At 39.8% G+C, this 11,401-nt stretch overlaps 1 protein-coding gene across 2 annotated transcripts; it reads left to right on the forward strand.

Moving 5' to 3' along the window:
• The first annotated feature begins 1,161 nt into the window (after nt 1-1,161).
• On the forward strand, nt 1,162-9,306 carry PYY (peptide YY). Of its 2 annotated transcripts, none has more exons than XM_075845305.1 (4): nt 1,162-1,256; nt 6,982-7,169; nt 8,230-8,313; nt 8,979-9,306. In XM_075845305.1, the coding sequence occupies exons 1-4, from the start codon at nt 1,239-1,241 to the stop codon at nt 9,004-9,006; spliced, it is 318 nt and encodes a 105-aa protein (XP_075701420.1). In that variant the 5' UTR covers nt 1,162-1,238; the 3' UTR covers nt 9,007-9,306. The 2 variants fall into 2 exon arrangements, with proteins under 2 accessions (XP_075701420.1, XP_075701421.1); XM_075845306.1 differs by lacking the exon at nt 1,162-1,256 and adding an exon at nt 1,650-1,756.
• Nucleotides 9,307-11,401: the final 2,095 nt, after the last annotated feature.

The raw sequence follows: 11,401 nt of genomic DNA on the forward strand, positions 1-11,401 counted from the left end.
GAGATATAGGGAGATGTTATATGGAGTAATAGGAGGAGATATAGGAGAGGTTATATGGAGTAATAGAAGGAAATATAGGGAGAGGTTATATGGAGTAATACGAGGAGATATAGGTAGAGGTTATATGGATTAATAGGAGGAGATATAGGAGAGGTTATATGGAGTAATAGGAGGAGATATAGGGAAGGTTATATGTAGTAATAGGAGAAGATATATGAGATGTTATATGGAGTAATAGGAGGAGATATAGGGGAGGTTATATGGAGTAATAGGAGGAGATATAGGAGAGGTTATATGGAGTAATTGGAGGAGATATAGGGAGAGGTTATATGGAGTAATAGGAGGAGATATAGGAGAGGTTATATGGAGTAATAGGAGGAGATATAGGAGATGTTATATGGAGTAATAGGAGGAGATATAGGAGAGGTTATATGGTGTAATAGGAGGAGATATAGGGAGAGGTTATATGGAGTAATAGAAGGAGATATAGGGGAGGATATATGGAGTAATAGGAGGAGATATATGGAGAGGTTATATTGAGTAATAGGAGGAGATATATGGAGATGTTGTATGGAGTAATAGGAGGAGATATAGGAGACGTTATATGGAGTAATAGGAGGAGATGTAGGGGGAGGTTATATGGAGTAATAGGAGGAGATATAGGAGAGGTTATATGGAGTAATAGGAGGAGATATAGGAGACGTTATATGGAGTAATAGGAGGAGATGTAGGGGGAGGTTATATGGAGTAATAGGAGGAGCTATAGGAGAGGTTATATGGAGTAATAGGAGGAGATATAGGAGAGGTTATATGGAGTAATAGGAGGAGATATAGGGAGAGGTTATATGGAGTAATAGGAGGAGATATAGGGAGAGGTTATATGGAGTAATAGGAGGAGATATAGGGAGAGGTTATATGGAGTAATAGGAGGAGATGTAGGGGGAGGTTATATGGAGTAATAGGAGGAGATATAGGGAGAGGTTATATGGTGGAATAGGAGGAGATATAGGGAGAAGTTATATGGAGTAATAGGAGGATTTTACTTTTTCCCCATGTAGTGTATGTAACATGATATCATACACATAGTGGTAGGGTCACTTATACGTATGGATATTGTACTTTCTATTATGATTTTTAATTTGTTAAACTTTAGAGAATTGAGAAAACTACAAATGGAAGAAAAGATCAAAGACATGATGAATATAATGGAACATAAGGGCTTCATACAATGAGTGTGGATGGAGATGCTGCTGATAGTAAGTGATAGGCAGTGTTTTAGAAGTAATGAAGCAGTACAGACATAGAGTTACTAATTTGTCCATGTACAAACAAAGGCAAATGTCTCCGCATTTCTCTCTATCGTGAAGCCTCTACATTAGCTAATTATCTCCTATCTCCAATGATAAAATAATTGAGCTGTAAAGGCAGATTACTCCCCAAACTTGAAGGTTAATAGACAGTCTTCTCCTCACCCACGCATGCCTCCACCCCTATACCACCCTCCGTACCCCTCCTCAATTAATACAAGATACCATAATAGTCATCTCATTGATCAATCAGAGATGAGTGAGTGTTTGGTCATAGGGGATGGATCTGTAAAGTTTGAGTGGGAGGAGGAGCTGACATATTCTCCTACTATCACAAGAGATATAAACCCCACAGAGGGATCACAAGACAAAGCAGATTGTCCAAGGCTGCGAGCAAGGAGAGCGAGAAGCATCTTTACCTGCCTGCACACAGTCCCTTCCATCACACAGTGAGTAGAACTATTTCATATATGGTTTGGAGTCCAGTCAATGGTATTCATGACTTCTTGAGTAGATGTCCTACTCTTTTTCTTTAGGTTGAGGAGCAGTGTTATGTTAGGTCCTACTATTTATCTTCAAAGAGTTGTAACTTATGCCATTGACATTCAGATTGTACTATAAGAATTTATTGAGAAGAAGGTGTTTTTTTTTTTTTAATGAATATCTTAGATATCGTATTTATATCATTAGGAGATCTTTTGGTGGTGACCATCTTACGTAGAAGAGCCTTCAACTTGGGAATTTTAAGTTGGTTTTCAATTTGGTCTATATGTGTTGTAGATACTATAAAATGTTCTTGTGATTGAGCAATGTAGAAGGGTGAGTCAATGAAGGACATATTTGTTGGTGTAAGTTCTCCATGTAAATGACTTCTTTTTAGTAGGAAAGTAGATATAGGTGACATCCTAATGGAAAAACGCATTTAGTTTGTGTGAAGTCATTACAGACGATGGCTCAGTCTTCTCAGATAACTCACCAGGTAGTGATGGCATGTTCATGAGGAATTTAGACCAGTACTCAATATGTCAATAGAAATATATGGATTACCATCACATTGTTTAGTATTACAAATACAGAGCCTTATATTTCTGAATACAATGGGACTACTATCTACTTTTCCTACTTGCCAACTTCCTTAACATGGTCCTCAATCTTATAACAGGAGTTATAGGGGGATGTTATATGGATTAATAGGGGGTGATATAGGTAGAGGTGATATGGAGTAATAGGATGAGATATAGGGAGAGGTTATATGGAGTAATAGGAGGGGATATAGGTAGAGGTTATATGGAGTAATAGGAGGAGATATAGGGAGAGGTGATATGGAGTAATAGGATGAGATATAGGGAGAGGTTATATGGAGTAATAGGAGGAGACATAGGAGGGGTTATATGTAGTAATAGGAGGAGATATAGGAGAGGATATATGGAGTAATAGAAGGAGATATAGGGAGAGGTTATATGGAGTAATAGGAGGAGATATAGGGTAGGTTATATGGAGTAATAGGAGGAGATATAGGAGGGGTTATATGTAGTAATAGGAGGAGATATAGGAGAGGATATATGGAGTAATAGAAGGAGATATAGGAGAGGTTATATGGAGTAATAGGAGGAGATATAGGGAGAGGTTATATGGAGTAATAGGAGGAGATATAGGAGAGGTTATATGGAGTAATAGGATGAGATATAGGGAGAGATTATATGGAGTAATAGGAGGAGATATAGGGAGAGGTTATATATAGTAATAGGAAGAGATATAGGGAGAGGTTATATGGAGGAATAGGAGGAGATATAGGGGGAGGTTATATGGAGTAATAGGAGGAGATATAGGGAGAGGTTATATGGAGTAATAGCAGGAGATATATGAGAGGTTATATGTAGTAATAGGAGTAGATATAGGGAGAGGTTATATGGAGTAATAGGAGGAAATATAGGGAGATGTTATATGGAGTAATAGGAGGAGATATAGGGATAGGTTATATGGAGTATTAGGAAGAGATATAGGGAGAGGTTATATGGAGGAATAGGAGGAGATATAGGGAGAGGTTATATGGAGTAATAGGAGGAAATATAGGGAGAGGTTATATGGAGTAATAGGAGGAGATATAGGGAGAGGTTATATGGAGTAATAGGAGGAAATATAGGAAGATGTTATATGGAGTAATAGGAGGAGATATATGGAGAGGTTATATTGAGTAATAGCAGGAGATATATGAGAGGTTATATGTAGTAATAGGAGTAGATATAGGGAGAGGTTATATGGAGTAATAGCAGGAGATATATGAGAGGTTATATGTAGTAATAGGAGTAGATATAGGGAGAGGTTATATGGAGTAATAGGAGGAAATATAGGGAGATGTTATGTGGAGTAATAGGAGGAGATATAGGGATAGGTTATATGGAGTATTAGGAAGAGATATAGGGAGAGGTTATATGGAGGAATAGGAGGAGATATAGGGAGAGGTTATATGGAGTAATAGGAGGAGATATAGGGAGAGGTTATATGGAGTAATAGGAGGAGATATAGGGAGATGTTATATGGAGTAATAGGAGGAGATATAGGAGAGATTATATGGAGTAATAGGAGGAGATATAGGGAGAGGTTATATGGAGTAATAGGAGGAGATATAGGGAGAGGTTATATGGAGTAATAGGAGGAAATATAGGAGATGTTATATGGAGTAATAGGAGGAGATATAGGGAGAGGTTATATGTAGTAATAGGAGGAGATATAGGGAGAGGTTATATGGAGTAATAGGAGGAGATATAGGGAGAGGTTATATGGAGTAATAGGAGGAGATATAGGGAGAGGTTATATGGAGTAATAGGAGGAGATATAGGGAGAGATTATATGGAGTAATAGGAGGAGATATAGGGAGAGGTTATATGGAGTAATAGGAGGAGATATAGGGAGAGGTTATATGGAGTAATAGGAGGAGATATAGGAGAGGTTATATGGAGTAATAGGAGGAGATATACGGGAGGTTATATGGAGTAATAGGAGGAGATATACGGGAGGTTATATGGAGTAATAGGAGGATATATAGGGAGAGGTTATATGGAGTAATAGGAGGATATATAGGAGAGGTTATATGGAGTAATAGGAGGAGATATAGGGAGAGGTTATACAGAGTAATAGGAGGAGATATAGGGAAAGGTTATATGGAGTAATAGGAGGAGATATAGGAGAGGTTATGTGGAGTAATAGGAGGAGATATAGGAGAGGTCATATGGAGTAATAGGAGGAGATATAGGGAGACGTTATATGGAGTAATAGGAGGTGATATAGAGAGAGGTTATATGGAGGTTTAGGAGGAGATATAGGAGAGGTTATATGGAGTAATAGGAGGAGATATAGGAGAGGTTATATGGAGTAATAGGAGGAGATATAGGAGGGGTTATATGGAGTAATAGGAGGAGATATATGAGGGGTTATATGGAGTAATAGGAGGAGATATAGGGAGAGGTTATATGGAGTAATAGGAGGAGATATACGGGAGGTTATATGGAGTAATAGGAGGAGATATAGGGAGAGGTTATATGGAGTAATAGGAGGATATATAGGAGAGGTTATATGGAGTAATAGGAGGAGATATAGGGAGAGGTTATACAGAGTAATAGGAGGAGATATAGGAGAGGTTATATGGAGTAATAGGAGGAGATATAGGGGAGGTTATATGGAGTAATAGGAGGAGATATAGGGAGAGGTTATATGGAGTAATAGGAGGAGATATAGGAGAGGTTATATGGAGTAATAGGAGGAGATATAGGGAGAGGTTATATGGAGTAATAGGAGGAGATATAGGGAGAGGTTATATGGAGTAATAAGAGGAGATATAGGGAGAGGTTATATGGAGTAATAGGAGGAGATATAGGGAGATGTTATATGGAGTAATAGGAGGAGATATAGGAGAGGTTATATGGAGTAATAAGAGGAGATATAGGGAGAGGTTATATGGAGTAATAGGAGGAGATATAGGAGAGATTATATGGAGTAATAGGAGGAGATATAGGGAGAGGTTATATGGAGTAATGGGAGGAGATATAGGAGAGGTTATATGGAGTAATAGGAGGAGATATAGGGGAGGTTATATGGAGTAATAGGAGGAGATATAGGGGAGGTTATATGGAGTAATAGGAGGAGATATAGGAGGGGTTATATGGAGTAATAGGAGGAGATATAGGAGGGGTTATATGGAGTAATAGGAGGAGATATAGGAGGGGTTATATGGTGTATAGGAATAGTTGGTAATAATGAGAAGTTAAAGAGATATACTAGAACTGATATTTCCATATGAAGAAATTTGCTGATGTTAATTGATGATAACTGTGACTTGTTGGTTATTGAGTGGTAAAATAGTGATGATCTCCGTTGGGAACCTTTATTATAAAATGTGCAGTGTTTCCTTCTCATTTTTACGATCATAGTTTGCATTTTTTATATTGATACATTTATTATGGACACACAGTAAATTGAGCTTATGTAAAAAAAAAAAAACTAGAACTGAATAACAGTGGAGGTGTTGCCTATAGTAAGACTTGTGTCAATTAGTTTACAGAATAGGAATGCATTGATTTGATGGTCCTCCACGCATCAGCACTCATATTCACACAAAATACAACCCTATCAGTGGACATACATTGCATACTATAGGGTTCGTTCCCTTATACACTTGGATTATCTCATATTGATTAAGACATACAAGTAAAGTTTCCCTTTTTATAAGAAGTGGCCTCGTATTTGTGTGTCTCTCTCTTCACTTCTATGGAGTAACTCTTATATAACATAATGGAGTGAGTGAGGCACATGTGCGGCCACCTCTCTAGTCATTCTCTGTCCGGAGGCAGTGACCACCTCACCAGGCGAGACCAGGGTTAGGGGACCTGTTCTGGAGTTAGGTGTGGGGCCTAGAGTTGGAACCCACTGCATCAGAAATGTATGAAATGGATGGATATGCCATAAATGTCTAAGATTGGAATAGCCCTTTAAGAAATAACGTTTCCTCGTAGTTCCAGTTATATTATCATGGAGGTTTTCCATTCCATGGTTCCATGATATTCTGAAATCAACATATAATTATGAAGAGTAGGTCGTCAAGCTGAAGCAATTTTTGGCTGAGCAAATCTTTGGAAGCAGTGGAGTAAATATCTGTACTCTTTGTAGGCATCTTCTGTATAGATATTTTTGTGGTCTACTTGTCAATGACTACAAGCTTGGTTGATGTAGACTGTAGACCTGTCAAAGTTCCATCTTCTCATTTCCGTAGTCCTTCTGTTGGCCATGGAGTCTACTACTTTATTTTGATTTCTGAATCCTCATACATCTTGATAGTTTGGACACATGGATTATCTAGAAGAAATAAGCGCCCTATGGTTGATATTAGATCATCACGAGACCATGACAACCAGTTCTGGAATGTCTTGGTCAACCAGATATACTCAGGTCAACCTTCATTTTAGGTGTTGCCATTTGGGACATACTGTGCATAGACATAGCATGGGTCTAGTGATCTTCAACCTTTGGCTCTTCATCCCACAACTCCAAGCTTGTTCAGACAGGTTGGGGACCTCTGGTCTATACTATAAGATTAGTCCTTATTCAAAATTTATTTGAGCATGTTAAACATTATAAGACCAGGTTTCTAGTAATTCAGCCTGTTTCCTTGTTCCTTCAGATGGTAACCTCTTTGAAGCTTTGGCCAATGATGGTAGCTGTTGCAGTGTGTGTCTTAATATGTCTAGGGACAATAGTAGAGGGATATCCACCAAAGCCAGAATCTCCTGGAGAAGACGCTTCTCCGGAGGAAATGAATAAATACCTGACCGCTTTAAGACATTATATCAACCTGGTGACAAGGCAAAGGTGAGTGACTTCATCCCAAAGTAAAAGTGTCTTACTTATCATGTATATAGTTGAGATTTTGGATATTGTTTAGTGTTACCTTTGAAACAGACAGATCCCTTCTATGTCTATTTGTATTTAATAGTCTATTAAAGGGATTCTCCACTTTGAACAACCTCTTTTTGTTAGACGGGTCTCCCAAGATAAGATGAATATAGGGTAATCTCCAACGCTCAGTTGTAATCCGTGGGGTAAACTAGCAGCAAATGTTAAATTTTCCTGTAGCGCCACCACAGGGGAAATAAGGAATTGCACAGTCCTCCAGACCAAGAGGCACTCTTTGTAGTTACTCTTCATTTTGGATAATGGTCCTGAAGGGGAGAGCCCTTCAGGACTCCCTAATAATGTATTTGAAAATGGATTTTCTAAACCAGCAAACCCATTCAACGTTTTCTGTACGTCCGGAGTAATGATCTTCAACTTGTGACTCGCCAGCTATTTCAAAAATACATCTCCTTGTTTTAGACCAAGGTTTAAACTTCATATTATTTAATAGTATGGGCATCATTAGGGATAGATTAAATCATTGCCCAAAAGGAGTGATTTCTCAGGGGGTTTTACCCCTAAAAAACGGAGAGAAGGTTCACATAATATCTTGAAAGACCTAAGTTGGAAACTGGACGCTGTTTCGGTGACACTGATAATGGGCAAGGCAGAGGCCTGTCCACATTGGATAATGTTTGTGAGACCAAAACTGGGAACAGATTCATGAGAAGAAGAACAGAGACAAGTGGACGACTACACAGTTGGTATCAGCGAATAGGTCTCACTGTTGTGGCTTCTACTTCTTATGCCATGTGATAGAGGTGTAAACTTTGGTACTTTACATTCTTTGTACCTTCTATTATAATAGCAAAAAAAATGTAAGAATTAATGGTGAGATAGTATTGTAGGCGACATTTGAATGCAATAAAATTGGAAAGAGAGACTTTGGTTTCATGCCACCTTCTGCTCCACTCTGGACCTTCTCATCATAGGTGTATTGTACAATAAATCCTAATGCGTATTATCTTCTGAGCAGATATGGAAAGAGGGACAGTCCAGCTGACAGTCTGCTGTCTGAGCTTCTTTATGGAGACAACGGAAACCACAACAGCAGATCACGGTGAGTAAATAAGTCAAAAACTCGATAAAACAGTGGTGTCCAACATGGCAGACGTTATGGAACTTGTATATAGCCCCCATCTCCAGCCTAGGGCTTCACTGGCTGCCCAGTATCAATAATGGACAGCGTGGCCAACCATTCACCTCAATAGGCATCTTGAAACAGGGTTGTACAAAACAGATAACCACCTCCATTTAGACCTGCAAGTATAGATGTCCACGTTCTTATTACGGTCTCAAAAGTATATGAGAGTCAACCTCTTGGTTCTTCTTTGGAACAATGGACCCTTATATTTTAGGCATCTTAAATACTCCGCAGTGGTGCCCAATATGTGGCTCTCCAGCTAGTGCAAACCTACCAGTCTCAGCATGCCTTGGCAGCCCTCAGGTTAGAGGTCCCTATAATGGTGGTTATATTTGACGGCTCTATCGATAAGTACCAAGATTTAGTTGTGTAGGTACTCAATATACATCACATCTCTATCACATTAATGGGCTTGGTCTTCCCCATACCCCGATGCTAATATCAGCTACCAATGGGAACGTTCAAGATGAAGAACGGGGTCAAGATAAAACCGACACAATGTAATAGGAAATTGCTTAGATTACGAAGAGACTTGAGTTTGCATTTTAGCAGATCTCTAACACTCTTTCATATTTCCTTAGGTATGACGACTCTTCCTACAACTGGTGACCCTCGGACCCTACTACCCTCCCCCCTTTCCCAGGGCAACTGCTTTCCCTCCTTCCCTTCTTTTTATCGTATCACTTATTTTTATGCCATTTTGCATTTTGACTGGTTCCTGTATCTCATCTCTCCGCTCAGCGGGGAGTGTGCAGAGTGGACGGTGCCACCCTTCAGCGGTGTAGAGAACACATGTGTGCGTGCTGTGTGAACACCATCCTACCAGAGCTGCCTCTCCCATGACACACAGTCTGTGATGTTTGACAGAGAATTCCACTGTGTCCAGAAATAAAAGCAAGTTTAATGGAAGTGAGATTAAGTTATCAGTGTTTGATTGTCCATTTTATTTCCAAAGCAACGCCTGAGCAACGGGCCCAATTTTCTGTACGAAATGGGTTATTTATAGGGTCACAAAAACGTTTACTTTTTTGGTGTGGTTGAAGTCAGAGATGGATTGAGAGTGGTCTGGTCCCCCGGGCATTAAAGGTTATTTGCCCCTTACCAAACACTATAGACATGATACCCTTGGTTTAGGCATAGAAATAGCATTTCAGGAGCACGTACCACTTGTATTTGTTTTTAAAGTGGACCTGTCAATAGGTCATATAAGTTGAACTGGTTAAATGACCAGAATAGCGCTGTCTCCCTGATTCCAGCGCAGTTTTTCTTCTTTTTTTTTTGCGATATGGCCCACTGTTGTGTTGGCTCCCTATAGGCTAATTTGCTTTAGTTAGCCAATGGGGTTGAGCTAGCTTCCCTGCCTCTGATGCTGACCAATCAGCGTGAGGGTAGTCCACGTCCTGTTGGCTAACTTTAGCAAATTGGCATAGAGGGAGCCAACACAACAGTGGGCTAAATCTCTAGAACGGTGGTCCAGGACTGTAGCATTGGACATGGAGTTTGGGCTACTGATCCAAGAATGAGGACTATTCATCTGATCCAGGGTCAGGCAATGGTGGAGTATCAACAAGCCTTTTTTCCAATGGAAAATGGTGTCATCATCTGTACATGGTTGCACTGTTTCTCCATAAATGTATATGATAACTACTCCTTCTTATGGACGTTTGAACAGCACCCCCAATGGAAGTATTGATAGGTCTACTCTTGGCTACTATTAACTGATACAGTTTATATTGTAATGGGCTTCATAAAACCTTATCAGTGTTTATGACGGACAGATTAAATACGGCATGGCTACGTGTACTGACCCTGTATGGAAAACATGGAGTCCTTATGGGTCTGGAATATATAGAGTCAATAGGGACTTCATGTGCTCCCATACAGGGTCCAGGCATGATGCCCTGTATTTTCTCCTATACGCAATGCAATCATAGACTACTGTATATTAAAAGGGGTTGTCTGAAATTAGAAAACAGGGTCTGATTTTGTTTCCATAACCAGTGCCAATCTGGTCTATGGGTCGTGTCTGGCATTTCAGCACAGTCCTATTCCATTTAATACTGCAATACCGGGTACAGCCTATAGACAAGAGTGGCGCTTCTGAAAACAAAATTGACCCTGTTTTATCTAATCATAGACAACCACTTTAACCCAGGGCCCAAAAGCTTAAAGTTATACTCCTGGTTGTTACCACCGGTCTTTTGTTCCCTGTGCAGTTACTCTTCAGTGAAGTCTAGGAGAGACACATACACAGCTAGGTCAGTGTGCCAAGTCAGTTCTTGGGATCAGGAGTCCCAGTTGTTGGATCCCCCCAGTTAGACGTTTATGTTATGATTTTACCAGTTTGTCCTGCCCAAGCCGCAATAGATCGGATGGATTTCGTGTAAAACCTAACAACAAGAGCCACAGAGACAGGAGAATGGAGACAGGGCAGAGCCTATGCATTGCTATGAAGCCTGGGTGACTTTGTGACCAAATGACAGCTATGTAGATACTATAAATGTCTGTAGTATCTAATTAATCTCTGGTTCCAGCCCATCTACAAGAAGAAGACATCAAAAGCATAGCTCGGTGACATAGGAAGAATACAAATCACATGGTGATATGACTAAGGGAATTTTGACTTTTGAGCATAAAACTAGGGGGTCATTTAGTATAGGAAGATGGTGGGTGCCATCAAAGAAGTCATACTAAGTGAAAAGTAAGGGTGCGCCCATAAAAATGCCTGAACCATGTCATCACGTAAGGGTATGTGCACACACACTAATTACCGACGTAATTCGGGCATTTTTGCCCCGAATTACGTCCGAAAATAGCGCTTCAATAGCACTGACAAACATCTGCCCATTGAAAGCAATGGGCAGACGTTTGTCTGTTCACACGAGGCGTAATTTACGCGCCGCTGTCAAATGACGGCGCGTAAATAGACGCCCGCGTCAAAGAAGTGACCTGTCACTTCTTTGGGCGTAATTGGAGCCGTTATTCATTGACTCCAATGAATAGC

This window comes from Rhinoderma darwinii, chromosome 13, assembly GCF_050947455.1.
Source record: "Rhinoderma darwinii isolate aRhiDar2 chromosome 13, aRhiDar2.hap1, whole genome shotgun sequence".
NCBI lineage: Eukaryota > Metazoa > Chordata > Amphibia > Anura > Rhinodermatidae > Rhinoderma > Rhinoderma darwinii.

What these genes read in the sequence shown, in the direction of transcription:
- PYY (XM_075845305.1), top strand. An exon ending in AACCTGGTGACAAGGCAAAG is followed by an intron (nt 7,170 to 8,229) that starts GTGAGTGACTTC and finishes TCTTCTGAGCAG; the next exon opens with ATATGGAAAGAGGGACAGTC. An exon ending in AACCACAACAGCAGATCACG is followed by an intron (nt 8,314 to 8,978) that starts GTGAGTAAATAA and finishes ATATTTCCTTAG; the next exon opens with GTATGACGACTCTTCCTACA.